Consider the following 17,624-nt stretch of genomic DNA (forward strand, 5'->3'; position numbering starts at 1 on the left):
TTATTTTTGTGGAAAGGCGATGTTGAATGTTCAAAGGCAAACAAATAACCCAAAGCAACAGCGTGGCAGATTGCTGTAGGTGTAATAGAGGTTCAGATGGGACAGTGCTGCATTGCGTGGCTGTGCTCATTGGGGCACGCTTGTATTTTGTTATGGGAATGAGGCAGGGAAGCTGGAAGAGTATCAGAGTGCACCCAATGCCTTCTCATCTGTACGGAGCCCAGCAGAGCCTTCAGCTGCTTCTTTCCCACTTGGCTTAGGCACCCACGTGCACCACTGGGATGGGGCTGAGGAGTGGACTTGTGTTTGGTCTGGGTTCTGCAGCTTGGGCTGTTTCACATTGCTGTTAAGCACAGCTGTGACATTAAACGAGTTGAAATGTTACACAGTAATCATTGACGGTGATAATCGAAGATCCAAAATAGCTTGTGTAGTAGTAATAATAATAAAAAAAAGAGTTGCCTGAAGTTGAAATTAAATAGGCAGCAGCAGCACCTGTACTCTGCCTGGAGATGGGTGGGCTGTGCTGCGTTGTGTATTTTTAAGTCTCGTGCTGTCCTAGTAAAATCTGAAGAAATGTAACGAGAAACTTAATTGTATGTGGTTACAGATCAGTGAAGCAATAACGAAGCATACTGAGACAGGTGTTCTTTATTTTCTTTTTTTATGCAGGGGATTTGGGAAACAAGGATTTCAGTGCCAAGGTAAGCCCCGATGCTTTTTGGTAGCCTGTGTCGCCGAGTCTTTATGTGAAGGTAGGCAAGGCGTGTCTGCAGCAGGAGGGGGCAGCAGGGGAAACCCGAGCAGCTCTGCCTCTGTACATTGAAAGGAAGACAGTTATTCACTTAATTAACAATTGGGATTTATACCATACACGTTTATCAATCAAAGTCATTGTAACGGTGTAAATAAGAAGAGTTTGCTGTGAGATTTAAAAAAGAGCAAGATCATCTGATCTGTGCAGAGCACAGCTTCTAACTTTCCATGAGAATAATCTGTGCAATTTAGCTTTTGCAGAGACCATTTTTCACATCAGAAGCTCTTGTCTGTGTGGGCGTTTTGGAAAATGGATTCACTTTTTAGTCATATGGCTTCCTTTCATAACCCGAAGTCCCTGCTTTTAATTGTCATACGTTGCATGATTTGGAGGACCTTTGGTTTTATTACATTTTAGGATAGGTGACATTTCTGTGTTATGTAATAGACATAAACTGCTGCCCCTACCACCCAAAACTAAAAAGAAGAGACACAAAATGTCACCTAAAATAAATAAATCACCAATTTAATAATTCTACTAACCTTGAGAAACCGAAAGCTAGTGAACCAGGAGAAAACAACGTGCAGAAAACCCAGAGCACGAAGCACTGTATTCTTATGTGTTCTGTGCTATTGCCAAATTCTTATCATAAGTGAGCATTTAATCATAAAGCAGCCACACCCAACTATTTGTCCTTTCTGTGCCATGTGTTTGTTGTGCCTCTCCTTTCCCCACCTCCTTCCCTACTGTTTCACCTGCAGGTGTACCTTGTGTTCTCATTAGCTGCCTGTTTCTTTCACTGCATCCTTAATGGTTATTTGCTAATGCCTTAGAACGTATTTGACTTCACTGAATGCTGTATTTACTGTTTCATTTCGTTGGTGAAATGATGGATTCTGTGGTATTTTTATGAAAGTTGATGTTAGTTGATGCTTGTTGAAATGAAACCTTAGAGACTCCGAACGCAAACGCAAGATGCCTTTTAAAGATGTCGCAAGATATTTTACTTTCTTCAAGTAGAAACTTGCAGAGAGACATTGCTGATGTATACAGGGAAGATGTTGCATGCTTTGTTCGGGCATGGTAAGAATGCAGCCACAGTTTTACCATGAATCTTGTGCACAACTTCCTCTAGGTTCCAGCATGTTTGTATTGTTAACAAATGTATAGCTAACAGAATAAACAGTTCAAACAGTACAGCAGTCAGGATGTATAACTAGAAAGATTATCATAGTGGAAGAGAATAATCAATAATAGATGAAATGCTCACCCATATCCCAGTCTCACAGTGGAAAAACTTCAGAGGGAGTGATCTCCAGAAAGAGACCCTTCCTAAGTGGCAGACAGCCCTTAAATGAGGTCAAGGAGAGATGGAGACAGACTCCACCCCTTCTGGTCACACAGGTGAATTGTCTTTACCTGTGCTCCCACGGCTGACTCAGTGCTCTCCTCAGGTGATCTATCAGTGGTTCAGGCTGTGATTCAGTAGTTCCCTTATAGTGTTAATGCCAAATTCTGTGACTATCCTCCATCTCTTTGCTGCTCACCCCACCAGAGCAGCGCTGCATAGAGCAGCGTGTCCTCTGCCATAGAGTGTGATGTTGGCAGCTGACCCCATTCAGAGTGGCTGAGCGGTTTCTGGTTAAGGAATTATTTAGATGTGCATTAGAGATTTCCATTGGTGCACAGAAAATAATTGGAGTTGCATCTAAATTGTCTTAGGGTTCATAATTCTTCCCTCCTCCTGTCAGACAGCCACATGGTCTTCTGGGCCTGGAATTCCTCCTACCACCGTAACTGCTGCTACCTGGGAGGAGTTTTGTCTGATGAGAACTAATCCTGTTTCACCTTCCCTCTAGATGCCATGCATGAACACAAGCGATAGAGCAGGCTGATTATTATTTTTTTTAATTATTATTATTGCTTCAGAATCGATGCTCTTCAGGAACCTGTCTATATTCCGACCCAACTTTTGTTCTTTATCCAAAGACTGTGCAATTTCTCTTTGATGGAGGCCATTGTACTCCAGTGTTCTTGGTCTGATTGTATACAGTCAAAATCTGAATGAAATACTGCTGTTTTCAATTCCAAGCTGTGTGACAGTTTGCACTAATAAATTCAGGGAGTATTTTAACTAACAAGTTGCAGAAATAGAATCATGGAATATCCCAAACTGGGATCATTGAGTCCAGCTATTGGAAGTAGTGCTTTGGTGTAGGTTTTGTTTTGCTGGCTGAAGTTTTTATTGCCTGAATTTAACTGTTGTCAAAATCAAAGAGCGCTCACTCTCAGGATGAAAGTTTTGAAGGTATAAAACCTCAGTTATAAGATCAATCAAACTTGTGTTCAGCTTTCTGGAGCTTCATTTAAAAGGTCACCAGCTGAAGCTGGAAGGACGAATGTAATGAGAGAAACTGCTGGGAATGTGAGGAATTAAAGAAACAACACCCTAATATTTTAATCTTCTGCCTTTATAGAAAAGAAGGGCAAATGAAGACATAATGGAAATTTCAATTTGACACAGGGGAAAGGAAAGACTTTTACAGTGACAGCTCTGGGTATAGTTATAGTTCTTGGTTTGTCAGAGTTTCCATTGTAAGAAGCTGTGTTCTAGCTCCGTTTTAGAGTGCTGTTAGTACTCCTGATAGAAAGCTGACATTGGGCACCTTCTGGGGGTGGGGGGGGTTTTGCTGTTTCCAGAATCATTTTAGATTCCTCCGGATGTTGTTACCAAAGGGAAGAGGAAGGGACTAGAGTAATAGTGCACTGAAATCAAATGGTGCTGATTGAGAGGGCTCAGAATTCAGTTGCATTTTGCTGTGATAGGAAATTTGACAGAAAGATGGCTTGGAGTCGAGGAGTATCAGTGGAAAAGTTCAGGGCCCATCTTTGGTAAAGTATAGATGTGGAGATGGGCTCGAAGGAGCCAGGCTAACTTTCTCTTAGCTGTGTTTTCCCGTGAGTCCCATTCTTAGGATGCACTTTGCTGTCACGGTCGGTTGTTGAAATTTGTGGTTTACAGTCTACTTATACAAACATAAACTGCTCTGAAACGCTTTTCAAACAGGAGATCTTGCTCTGTTGATCGCCTTTGTGGTGGGGAAAACATGATGGTGAGGCGGTGCCGGAGAGTCAGCAGCTTTGTTGGCTTTTGGAAGCTGTGAGGCAGAGCAGCGCTGTCAGTGCTGCTGAGGGCGCACACCTGGAGCACCGCGAGGGGGACGCGAGAAATGCAACCGACCAAATCACTTTTCTGAGCCTGCTGCAGGATGAAGGCTCTCCTTTCAGGAGATCAGACGTGAAATTAAGGAGGCTTTGAAGTTAGATTTTGGCTTCATCTTCCTTTTGATATTCGGCATTACACTCCGAATAGAACCTAATCAGCTAAGGGGGAGTTTCACATGTATTTTCTAATTTATGCAAATAAAAATTAGAGGGATTAGTTGAAGCAGCTGATTATATTTAATCCATGTAACTACTGCTCCTTCCTTTTTTTTTTTCCCTCCATCTTCATTCTCTCCATTTATTTTCAGACTGGTGGATTTTTTTTTTCTGATGCAGCTACGGTAAACTTTTGGGGACAGCCTGTGCCAAGTGAGGTGTACTTCACTGTGTGGCTGCTGCTGGGCTAGCTAGAAATCCAGAGCAGCTCCTTCTGTAAGAATGTGAAGCACTGGGTCTTGTTCTTTTAAGCTGTCCTCATAAATATCATATTGCATGGACATTAAACCAGTGGCTCATTTTTTTCTTAATTTAATCTTGTTCTATTTATTTCTTCTTTTGCTGATTCTTGACCAGAGAACCTGTGGGTGCCACCACCTTTTACAATCTGTTTTCAATCAAAATATGATATGAAAGATCTGCAGGGGGGTGGTGTCCAGAAACTCACTTTTAATGCTGTGATCTGAACCAACAAAATCTGCAGCCTCGTGACCTGGTTTGTATGTCATTTTTATTAATTCTCAGTGCTGTTGTAGTGTGCTCTGTAGGGGAAGCCGCACAATTAATTATTTACTAAGGATAGATTGAGGCTTACTTCTTAATTTCCCATCCGGATGGTTTTGTTTCCCCAACAATTTCTTGTTCATTTCACTACATTCTGTTTCCTTTGTAGCAACAACAAGTTAATAAAGTAAACTACGTGGCCATACTACTTCCCATTAAAAGGTTTTCTGTCTTCCTTACATGGAAATGTTACTGCCGTGGGGTGGATAAGATACAGAGCTCCCTTCTCTGCCAGGACTGCTTCTCCTGTGTCCCTATCATTTCTTGGGATAAGATGGTGTACTACAGACCACAGCTTCAACAACTGAGCTTTGCTGTGTGTTCCTTATATTAATTAGTCATGTGCCACAGTTTATGTTAAGTAATGTTTCTATAAGCCTGAGACTGAGAAATGAATTCCATGGAAGTCGCTCCAAGTCTGTCTACGTAACTTAAAGGTCAGCACGAATTCTTCTGAGAGGGGAAACTTAATATGGATGTGCTTAAAGCAGCTGGCTTTTAATATATTTCATGCATATAACTTGAAGGTATCTGTTCCAAAATAGAACCCTCACAGAAAGTGAAAACAGAATAAAAACCACAAAAGAAAGAAAGAAACAAACAAACAAAAAAACACCCGAAGCTTCAAACAGCAAAACTGGGAGCATAGAGTATGTCTGTGCACAGAGTGATTCCTCCAGCCAGCTTTGTGCTCAGCATTGGCCTTCTGCCCTTGGCCTAACAGGGCTGTGATCTGTGGGCTCCTTCTCGAAGGCAGTGATTTTAATGATCTGCAGATCATCTGACATGCAGATTATGAGCATGTAGATGAGATGCTTGCTGTGCATTTGCCTTGTCAACTTGTATTTATTTATTCTTGCTCTCCTTTGGCTTTCCCTTTCCATCCCCTTGCAATGTATGTTCCATATGGTGAAGAAATGCAGTCCTGTGAATTGCCTGAGTGGAAGTTACAGTCAAACTCTGAGAGATTTTTGAAGAGTTATGTTCCAAGTTCGTACTGAGCAGCACCGGCAGATGCAGATGGAACTCCTGAGTCCCAGTGGCACCAGTTCTCAGCTGGTGCTGAGCCCTGGTTTGTGGTGCTGGCTGGTATCAGGGCACGCCAAGTTGGTTCTTCTAGGAGAAAACCAAAAGGCAGCTGCGTTACAGGAGCACATTTCATGTCCTCCAGGTGTTGAAGGGTGCTGGGCAAGTGTATTGTTCTGTGGCTAACCCAACACAAAACCCCTGAACACGGATGGTGTGGGTGTTCTTAGTATTATTTTAATCTACAAAATCGTTCCGCGTGGAGCAATTACTGATGTAGATAGATATGTTTTGCTTCTGGCATAGGGAGGAAGAGGTCTGTTTTCTGAGCATAGCTGCTTTAGGAAAAGGACTGTAGGGCACCTTTGCTAGAAGAAAGCATATGCATTTGTTTGTATTCACAAAGATTCCCCGTTACTACAGATATGTCACAAAAAAAAACACCCTATACCTCAAGTAAAAATAGTTGCACAATACAAGATTTATTAAATATACAGTTTGCTGAACATAGACCATGGCAATAGAGAAGCATGCCGTTGTACTTCTGTTTTGCTAAAAGATCTCTTTGATGATATATTGCTCATCCAAACTGGAGCTTAATTACATTTTATCTTGCAGCATCAGTTTTGTGTTTTTGTTGTTGCTTTTGTTCTCTTGTATTATATTTCAAGGGTAGAAGCATCTTCACCCTTCCCACAATTCTTCCATGTTAAACTTTGGGTTGTTTACTTGAATCCCTTTGATATCCCAGCAGTGTGTTCCAGTGCAGAGAAACTGACTGTTCCAGTGCCCTGGATGCAATTCTGTGAAGTTCCTCAGCCTCTAATTAAACATGTGGGAGTGATATCTCGTTTGGAGCTGACAGATAAACCAGTTTGAGACCTGGGGAAGATAAAGTTTGGCATGTTCTTTATTTTCCCTTGTGTTTCATTGTAATACTACACATCAGCTGCTGATATGCAGACACATATGGTGTTAATTTTATACAAGATTTCTGTGGATTGAAATGACTTATGCCATAAGTGGAATTTAATGAAATGTAGGAAAGAAAGTTGCAGAAGGATGAAGAAAACAGATTTCCCTGTTGAGAAGCACAGATAATTATTACATTTATGGTTGTTTTGTTTTTGTTTTTTTCTTTTTCCTGTGGATTGATTCTTTTCAGGGTGAAGGGTAAAAATAATGTTATTTAATAAAAACTTCAAGTTCTGCTTTTACGTCTGCAGTTGAAAGCATAAAATCTGTGTGAATGACTCTACTGTGTATAAAAGCAGAATTGTAGGAGTTGGAAGGGATCTCTGGAGATCCCCCAGTCCAAGCTCTCCAAAACAGCTCCCTACAGCAGTGGCACAGGAAAGTGTCCCAGTGGGTTTGGATATCTCTTGAGAAGGAGACTCCAACACACCAGCCTGTGTCCGAGTTCTGTAAATGCCAATGTGAAGAAGTTTTTCCTCGTGTTTGTTCCTGTTGTCCCTTGTCCTGTTGCTGGGCACCTCTAAAAAGAGCTCTGTGTCATCAGCAAACTTGCTGTGGGTGCACTCCATCCCTTCATCGAGGTCATTGGTAGGGATGTTGATTGAGCCCTGGTAACGGGAACCACCCGCTGAGCATCTTTAATTCTTGTAGCTGCTGAAGACTGGAACTATAGCTGATTTCTGCACTGGTTGTTGAGATGGTGTACAGAGAGATTGCCTGGGAGAGGCTTACCACCTGCTAGTTTTTCCATTGCAGCTTCTTATGAATAGTGCCTTCCATAAGCGTGACTCATAAGTTACCTTGCAAGTCAGGCAGCCCAGCCCATGCATATGCATCTTTCTGTGGGTTTCAGTGTTACTTACTCTGATCTTTTAATTATAAATCTATTTACATGAAGATTTTTGAGTTCCCTTGTGTAATTTGGTAACTTGGCCTGTAAGGTATCTTCTGATTTCATGTAGATTTTGAAATGATGTTATTGTCTTTATTAACTTTTTTTTTCATGAAATGAGCTATGTTAGAAGTCTAGAATATGCATCTATGAGTTTATAGAACCTTATTGGAATTATTATTTTTATATATCTTTATTTTTTGGGCTTCCCTATGCTTGGGTTTCAAAACCACTAACAGCACACAACGAATGTCAGATTTGGTGTCTGTTAACAGCAAAGATTAAGCAAGAACTCAAACTGGACCAAATTCTGCCCTTCCTTATTTTATTATTAAATGAGGTGAGCTGGAAGAACTGTTTCTCTTCTTTCACTTTTCTGCCTATGTCACATTTCTGTTCTGTTCATTACTCACCAGCACATCAGCCAGAATCCACTCTGAAGTATTGTTGTCCTCAAGAGAGCAGCCTGATTAATGTTAAACCATGGGTAAACTTTGCATTTTGTGCCTGGTTACCTGAACTAGTTACTTTTTGGCATATAGCTAAATAAATCTTGACTAAAGACTTGTTGGTTTGTTTTTTGTTTTAAATAAAAAGTAAATAATTGGAGGTATTGTTTATTTTCTCAACCTGTGTGCTTCTGCTGTCTGTGTTCTAGCTAAGTGAAAGGCTTTTCTTGGTTGGTTGTTGCTGTCAGTGTTTTTCTTCACCTCTGAAGATTACTTTGTGAAAGAGTAAGGTCAGAAGATCTGACTGTTCCAAAGGAAGATTTGTACACTTCTTATTTGTTAAATAAGAGCTTTCCTAATGGCAGAAGTACCTTTGCCTTAGTGGTCTGCCCTGCTGTGAATGCTTGGTTGGACACATTTAATTGTATTTACCACCATAATGCCAACACAGAAATGGGAGCCAAAGCTGATGGTAAGCTTCTTGTGTGCTCTGGCCTTGTTTTCAGAGAAAGCTCACGTAAGCACTCCTGTGCATCTGAAAATTCAGATCTGAACTTTCAGATGATTTAATAATGATTAAAACTTAGACTTTAGAAATGTAAGTGTGAGGTGTGCATTTCCCGTTCTACTGCATCGAAGCAAAGTCATGATGGCCTTCACATGGACTCAATTAGCCAAGCCTGCTTGCTTATTTTTGGTGGGAAGCTTAATTTTTATAGGTATACTTTGAATAATATGAAGAACTGTAGTTCAGGTATTTCTGTTATATGAGTTTTTAACAGGTGCTGTACCCCAATTCGGTCTTGCCCATTGATGACATGTTCTGGGTATCATACCTTTCTCCTATCCCAGAACCTTATAAAATTAATAGATGTCAACCTGACAATCCCTTAAATTTGTTTGACTGAGAGGAAGCATTACAAAAATATCATGTTACAATAAATACAGAATCAGACTAATGCAACAGAATTGAGTGTAAAAGTGTGTCTGTCATTTTATTCCACGTTTCTCCATCGTGACAGGTTAGTTGATTGAGGTTGTGCTGTGCCCTAAAATTAGTCAGATTTTGATTGCTTTAACTTGTTTGCTAACCTACACTTCAAATGAATTAAATTTGAGATTATTCCAAGTATGTCAGTTTTATGTCTTCCTTTCCTGTCGTTGACTTTTACACGTTACATCTGTTGGATATATTTTTATAAAACGGAACTTCTCCGCTAATACAAGTGCATGCAAATGCAGCAGAAGGCAACAGTTATCTCCTGTGCAAGAATGTTTTTCCATTCTTCTGTGTGTGCCTTTGCTCACTGAGACCAGTATGGTGTTAAATATGTAAACTTCCACAGATTTCATTCTTTTCCAAGTGGGCAGAGCAGTAGTGGTCTTTCACTCAAACTTCTTTGTGTTGCACCTTGCTTGCCTGAATCTCACCTGTACATTGGCAGCTATCATGTAGGCTCTTTAGTGTTAGTGTCAGAACTGCCTTTGTGGTATGTTGGTATTATTAATTGATAGAGTAGAAATCATAGTGAGTGCATTATAAATGGCTTGATAAGAGTGGGAAGACAAACCTTGTTACCACCACATCCCCTTCCTGGTTTCTGCAGGAGCTCTTTGTATTCTTTCGTTGCACACTCATGCCTTAACCTCTCAGGGTCCATACTGTTACACATCTCTATGTCTGTCTGCTGCAACAACAGCTCTGGGAGTTAAAGAACCCAGTCTCTCTCTAATGGGCACACTGGGACGTGGGAGTCCAAGGGCTTTTTGCTGCTGCTGTCATCTTAAGTGCTTTTGAGTCCTGACAACAGCACCGTAAAACGTGGGTGGGTTAATATACAGCTGACAGCATCTGAGACTTCGTGCTGGAAGACGTGTAATCAACAAATTCATTGATGCGAGGCCATGAATTTATGGACACAACATAGATTTGGAGTATTGATTGTTTAAGTAAACATGTAACTGAAGATTGATGAAGGGCATAAAAGACTTCATCGTACAGCATTTAATGTATTGGGGAGCTCTGACTGGGCTTCAGCAGGCTTATAAACAAGCTTGCAGCAGACAGCATCGATAAATATGCTCAGTAAATTTTAATGAAGACCTAAACGCTATCCATGGAGCTTACTTTGTGATTTAAATCAACACATTAGGAAGAGGACTAATTGTTGAACTTAATATAGAATTTAATTTTTAATAAGTCTTGTTCTTTCTTGGCCTTTGTACGATGTATGCAAATATTGACCTTTGAGTTCTCAGCGCCCACGTTTCATTGAGCCACTGGAGTGTGTGTGTGTGTGTGTGTGGTATCTTTAAGCTTTTGTTGTAATAATTAAAAGGGCAGTGTCAGGCATACAGATCGTTTGACATCTAATGTGGCAAAATGAAGAGGAAATTGGTGATAAAATCAGCAGGGCTTAATTTTAGAGCCATCAAATGTGAAGTGCAGAGAATGGAAACTAGGTTGGCCAGCGGGTAGCGTAACTGATGTATTTCCAGAACTTCCAATTGATATCAGTCTGCAGTTGGAGTCTGTAAGAGAGCAGGACCTTGTTCCTGTTGAGCTGATAAATTTTCCCCTTAAAGTCTGGATCTTCCAAACTGCTTTGTGTGAGTGGATCGGAATCGGAGTCAATAGAAAATTTATCTGTTACGTTGCTCTATATGGAGCACCTATGGGGATCTGACCTTAATTTGCAGTTACCCATATAGGCTTAAGTACTTATTTTTATTTGCAGTGCAGTGATCCTCTGGAGGACTGTAGCTTTGTATTAGGCAGAATTCTGCGTTGGTGTTTGAGAAAGTAAGATGCCCTTGTTACAGCATGTTTAGCAACCTAAAGAGATGCTAAGCATGCTGATACGTGTAGATTATCCTATAGTTTTCCATATTCTTCTGAAGTGAAAATTGTTTGAGCTGGTATTGAAATTTCAATTTTATAGCAAGATAGTCTCTTAATGTTACCTGAAAACACTGTCACATAAATTCTGATATTTTAACTATGCTGATTATGCAGCTTATAGTAATTCTCTTATATACAAGCATCTGAAAGATTCATTGGTCTGTAGTTTCTTTGGAGTGTCAGGGAGAACCATTCAGGTTATCTTGCTGCGTGCACGTACTAATCAGAGCAAGAACAGGTGATGAGAAAGAATCACAGAATCATTAATGTTGGAGAAGACCTCTGACATCCCCAACTCACCCACCTGTGCCTATAACCACATCCCTCAGTGCCACATCCCCGTGGTTCTGGGACACCTCTGGGGACAGTGACCCCCCCCTCTCCCCCAGCAGCAGTGCAAGTGTATTTCCACCTGTTCAGAGAAGTGTTTCCTGGTGTCAACCTGAACCTCCCCAAGTGCAGCTGAAGGCCATTACCTCTCATCTTAAAGGAATGACCTCATTTGAGAAAGTGATCAAGAAGTAAGTTTTTTTTCCCTGTATGTTAAACATAATATTGATTTAAAAAAAAAAAAGTCTTTTGAAGTGTGTGTGTTACATGTTTTTTTTTTTTTTTTTGTTTGTGTGTTTGTTTTCCTTTTTCAGGCTATTTTAGAAATATGGGTTCCTTAATTCTAGTTCTTTTTGAGTGGGTAAATTATTTATCCCTTAAGGCTGAGGCTTAAGAACAGAAATTTGTTTTTCTGCAGTATCTCTTTCAGCAGCTAGAAGTGCCCCGCTGGTGAGATGCAGAGGAACAGATGCAGTCCTTGGATCAACCAGCGTCAGCTTTTGTGTTAACCAGCCATCAGGAAATATCACTAAATTACTGGAGTACAAAATGCATCTGTTGGAAATATGTCTGAGTCTTTTGTGTAATAGGATGGGAAGAACATTGCTGGCATGACACGTGGCTCAGTACAGCGGTGCTGAGCAGAGGAATGAGGGCACACAGTCAGCACTGCTCAGAGCCTGAGCACCCCCCTGGAGCCCTCCAAATCTTTGTTCCTCTGACTATTGCCTGGGTGAATCCTGCAATTTGCTCTAGGAATCCTGGCAGCCCTGTGCCCATCCTTGCAGCCTCATGCTGTGTACGTCCACCAGCATCACTTCTCCGTGCTCCCGTGGCCACTGCAGCACCAGAACTGTATGGCATTGCTGTGGCACCTGGGGTGGGAGCCCTGAAAGCAGATGATGAGTTATGTATTTCTTATACAATCATAGAAAGGTTTGGTTTGGAAGGGAACTTTAAGATCATGTAGATCCAGCCCCCTGCTCTAGGCAGGAACGTCTCCCTCTAGCCCAGCTTGCTCACAGCCCCACCCAGCCTGGCTTTGAATGCTTCCAGAGAGGAACGTCACTGGGCAACCTGTTCCAGTGTCTCACCATCCCCACTGTAAAGAATGTCTTCCTAATATCTAGTCTAAATGTACCCTCTCCCTCTTGCTAAGACAGAATAAAAAGCACATTCCTTTTAGCACTCCGGGTGATGAATCCTTTGAGAATTCCACGGGCTGAAAATAGAATAAAATCTTTTACTAATGCATATTTTGGACTTTGGTTTTAGGAGAGGTAAAGCACTGATTATTGTTTAACATGTGTAACATACAAATAATGGTTCTACAATAAGATTTGTTTCCCTGATAAGAACCATTTGTGGAGGTCTTCTTATAGCAATAAAAAATGTCTGCATCGATGCAGATGTTCCAGTTGTGCCCCTTACCTGTGCATGCATACCCGTGGGCTTCCTTTTCCCATGGCCTTGCAGATCATAACAGATAAACCTTGAGATAAAGCTGTAATGGTTTTAGGTATGAGCACATCCTTGTGCCAAGATGTGTTTGTTTTTACCAGAATCCTTGTCCTAAAGAGTTGAGTTCTGAAGCTGTGTTTGCCTTTGCCCTTCTCTATGCAACTCTGGAGCTGCTGGCTTCTTTTCAGGCGTGCTGGAGAGGAGGCAGTTGCCTAGAAGCAGATTTGCTCCTCTTTGTCTTTAACTCAGGACATATTTTTATAATTCATTTCCCTTACCTGGAGGATGAGTTATCTCCCTCTTCCATCTGGTCCTCTGACAGGGAAACGTATTCTGTGCTAAACCTCTTTTGCCTTCCGTAGGATGCTGCAAGAATTGAGTGCTGCTTAAATGAGAACAAGTGCATAATGTATCCCTCTCCCAATGGCTGCTGGCACTGGAGTAATCTGCCCTAGGATCATCCATTCCACTGGCACTAATTCAGTTCTGTGCTGAGTTTCTGTAAACTGCAACAACCCTGCCCATGCCAGAGCCGAGCTTGTCACCGCTCCAACATTGTCATTTTATCACTTGCCTGACAGGTGTGAATTTAAATTGTGATTTCTTCACTAAGATTTTATGTATTTAGGTCGAGAAGTCAGCACACCACTCCCCATGCCCCGGTCCCTCGCAGGATTTAAGCAGGAATTCCATGCAGGTCTGAGAGTTTGTTGCACGTTGCTGTGGATGCTGATGGGCCTGCAGGCAGGAGGCCACGTGCAAGGGCTGAGGCCAACGGGTGAGAAAGCAGCACTGTGTGCTGTGATTCTGAAGTCTAAAATCCTCCTCCCAGAGCCTGGCACTGCTTTTGGGTCATGGTTAAGGCAGCAAACCTGTATCCGTGCTCACAGAATCTGCTTCTCAAAGCCTGGTTCTGTTTAGAAAGGAAACATTTTGAAAGCTTCCTTTAAAGCTTTAAAGCTTCCTTTAAAGGCAGTAAGGGTGCGACGTGTGACCGATGTGCCTTCAGAGGAAGGGACAGCAATGGGACTGCACGCTGCCCTTCTGGAACAGCACTGCAGCAAATCGATGTCAGTGCCATTTTCATTCTCTTTCTGGTAGAAACTTGGTACAGCTGTGTCTTAAAAAGCAGGGAAAAGTTATTTATAGTAACAGATAGCAAGAAATTCAGCATGCTGTCCCTGGCTTTGGGATGTTTCCTTATTTGAAGCTGATGGAATGAAAGAAATGCATTAAAAGCACAGCGTATGACATGGTTGTAAACTTCCCTGTGTGCAGAATAATCTGCTCACACTGACATCACTTCTGTCCTCCAGGAGCATCCTCCTCACCTTCACACCCAGGGCAGCTCCTGGGGCACCAAGCTGTGATTACTTAAGGGCAGGATCCTCAGGATCATTTATTTTGCTTTTCCACCAGTTGTCATTTCAGCAAACCCAAATACTTAGGGTACTTTTGGTAAAGCAGTGAGGTTCTCCAGGGGCAGTAAATCAGATCAGTTGCTGCATGTGCTGGATAAATCTGAAATCCTTCATAATGGAAAAGCAGCACAGTTTATTATGTCTTGCTTTTGTTCTTTTAGGAGTGGTCTCTGGGTAACAGTCTAAGAAATGAGCGTTGCACTTGCAACCTGCTTTGTTTCTCCTATTCAGATAAAGTGCTCTGAACATTTGGGAGCTGACACTTCAGAGCCACACATGTCAGGAGAGCTTCTCACTTCTCCCCGCAGAACACCTCTGCCAAGGGAAGCAGCTTTGTGCTTTAAGTGCTGAGACTTTGAATATCTTGCTCGGGAAGATCTGGAGCAAGCACTGCACCTCCCCCCAGGCATTACTTATTACTCCTTACAATAATTAACCAAGGAGTGTTGATTCTACCAGCCTCATCTTGGTACCAGATGAGCCGTCCTTGGGACTGGCACTGTAGTGCTGTCTCCTCCCAGCACGGTGCTGCATGGCATTGCAGGTCCCACCCTCCTCCTATGAAACTGGGACAGGAATTAAAAAGATTTGAGACACCACATTTCATTGTCATTGTCCCTCTCAGAGGTGTTGGCTGTTGGAAATGGTTAACACTTTGACTGGACTCTGCATTCCCATGATGTATGGTTTTAATAATGGCACTTCGTGTTCCCGTATTAATTTTTTTTCTTTCCATACTGTAAGTTATGGTGTAAGCAGCTTGCTTTGAGAGTGCTGTGGCAATTAAAGGTGTGTAACCCCAAGTTTAATAGTGACGGTAGTGAAGTTGTACATCACAGCTTGACCATGTGTAAAGTGTTTGGGGATAAAGATGCACTTGCCAAAAAAGATGACCTCAGATCATTTGAGGGAATTGAAAGACATACAGTGATTACACACTGATACGAATGAAGCAGGTAGGTTTTTATTTTATTTGTGTTACTAACTAATAACAGCATTTCGTTTGGGGAAAATATCCCATGTTCTGTTCCTGCTGTGATTTATTGTTCTGTCATTTTAATCACTTGCATCAGTTTAGGTGCAGGGTAGATCAATCCATCCAATTATTGTTGATGCTCAGTTTGTCTGCAAAATGCACTGGAGATTTGCTACATGATAGTCTACCTATACTTATATATAATATTCTCTATTTAGGTCAGATGTTCCGAAGTTGAAGCTGTTAATTCTGTGTTCAAGCCCAGGAAACATTTATTTAACAAATTTAACTTTTAAGACAATCAGTGCGTTCAGGTGCAGTCATCTCTCACCTCTTTTTTTTTAAGCTTTCAGAATTCATTTGTTTGCAGGTTGTTGTGCAATTACAGCATTTAAGATTAAAACTGCATTCGTTTGAAATCATTGTGTAATCAGGCTTAAGTCTCATTAGAAGAACACAGAATCGTGGGGTGGTTTGGGCTGGAAGGGTCCCCTGAAGGCTCTCTGGTCTCATTTCCCTGCATTGAACAGGGACACACACAAACCTCTGTGTTTCCCTCAAATACTGAAGGAAAATTCTGAAAGGAGGTATAGCAAAAATTGTGTTCTGTGCCCGGGATGGAAGGGGGACCCCAGGTGACACTGAGTTGGAGCATTCTTTGTTTTCAGCTTTTTCATTTTCCCATCAAAGTCCCTTAAGTACTTTGTACAGGAAAATGTTATTCTTGCCTAAAATAGCAATGGTACTCATCCCCTCAACTGCATTTTGTTGAGTATTAGGTATCTCTCGTGGCCGTGCTGTGTGATGCTTATTTTTAGGGCCTCTATTAATATCTTCAGATGTATGATGTAAGAGGAAGAAGAAGGCACTGTTAAATTACAAAACTTAATTATTTTATTTGTAGTTTTCACTGTGAAATGTAAGTGGAAATCCACAGCAGTGTATAACACAGGAAGTTTTAAACAGAGGAAACCGGGTGCTGCTGCTTCTGGTATTTAAAGAAGCACAAATTTAAATGTGAGGGGAAAACATCTGTGTTTGTGACCATTCCCATGTCAAAATAGACATCATGTCTATTTTGCATTATTCCATGGTTTGTGTAGGAACCTGCATGGCCAAAGTGACAGCTGATGAACTTCATGGCAAGTTTTCCAAGCAGACAGATGTTGTGCTCTCTGCAAATGAGTGTAAGGGCTCTTTTGACCGTGGCTATTCTGAGCTGTGTGTCTCCTGGACAGTGCAAAACCTTACATCTCTTCAGTGCGTTCCAGGCTTTTCAGTGGGTGCTGCCATCCTTCCACGAAGGGAAAGAAAAAGGAAGAAAGCTCCCCATTAAAAATTTATTTAATTAATTCCTTCTAATTACAACAAATGGAAGTTCGTGCTCTTTTTCCTTTTCAGCAGCAATTTCAGAGGTAAAATAACCCTTTCTCACAGTGCTGCCACTTTTCATCCCATCATTCCTGCTGCTGCTAAGTTGCACCTGGTGGCAGCCAGAATTGGTCAGCAAATACTCAAGATTTTTTCCATCAAGTATTTGAAGTCTGTTGTTAGGATGCTGTACGTAAAAATGCAGCCTGTTATTTCAGCACTAAAATGCTCTTTATTTCTATCACACTGTACTTTGTTCCTTTTTCACTCATAGCACTGCTAGTGGCAGGTGTATCTCAGAAGTGCTTTTACCATTCGTGACAGTGCTCTTGTGTTAATCTGAGGACAAAGAAGTATGTCCTGAATATGTTTAGGATGAAAACGGCAGATTTTATGACAATCAGAAGAAAGTTGTCCTGGGAGAGCTTCCCAGGGAGGTCGGTCCCAGAAACCGGGTGGTTGGAAGATGACCTTCTGAAAGGATTGTGTCCCGGTTGCCCGTAGCTGCAGGGGGCTGGATTCGATTACCCTGGAGGTTCTTCTCTGTCCTCTGTTCCCATTTAAGTAGGATTTTGCTATATTCAGCTAGAAAGGGGATTTTTTTGAGCTAGTAAATGCTGATGAGATAGAAAAAATTAATTGAAACTGGAATCCTTTATTAGTATGTATAGAAGTTGTAATATTAGTGAAAATATAACAATGTGATTATAAGAGGAGCTGAGAATGAACAGAAAGATCCTAAGGTGTTTTATCAGATTTTTTTTTCTCCTCTCTGTGTCAAAATCTGTTTGTGGGGTTTTTATATGATGCATTTCAGTAATCTTCTTGTAATCCTATGATAAACTGCTTAGTTTGATGGAGAATGTTAGATATTATTGGGAACACAGCCCGTGTGAAATGAGTTTCATTTTGTACCATGCTTTCAAAGGATGTACCCTCGGCAGCTGCAGGCTGTCCTTGCATTGCCCTAACCAGCCTCTCACTGGGAGAGGAGGTATGGCCTGGATTACATTCTGAAAACCAGGCCATTAGGAACAATGGCAGGCAAGCTTTGTGCTT

General features: G+C 41.5%; 1 protein-coding gene across 2 annotated transcripts in view; it reads left to right on the forward strand.

The window, feature by feature from the left end:
• PRKCA (protein kinase C alpha) overlaps positions 1 to 17,624 on the forward strand; it is a 113,414-nt gene that overhangs the window by 2,367 nt on the left and 93,423 nt on the right. For both annotated transcript variants that reach the window (XM_065735412.1, XM_065735414.1), the window contains exon 2: positions 673 to 704. In XM_065735412.1, coding sequence (XP_065591484.1) covers positions 673 to 704 — 32 coding nt within the window. The remainder of the gene's footprint in view (positions 1 to 672; positions 705 to 17,624) is intronic.

The sequence above is a fragment of the Cyrtonyx montezumae genome, unplaced genomic scaffold (genome assembly GCF_038088225.1).
Source record: "Cyrtonyx montezumae isolate F1298 unplaced genomic scaffold, pur_monq_1.0 scaffold_19, whole genome shotgun sequence".
Taxonomy (NCBI): domain Eukaryota; kingdom Metazoa; phylum Chordata; class Aves; order Galliformes; family Odontophoridae; genus Cyrtonyx; species Cyrtonyx montezumae.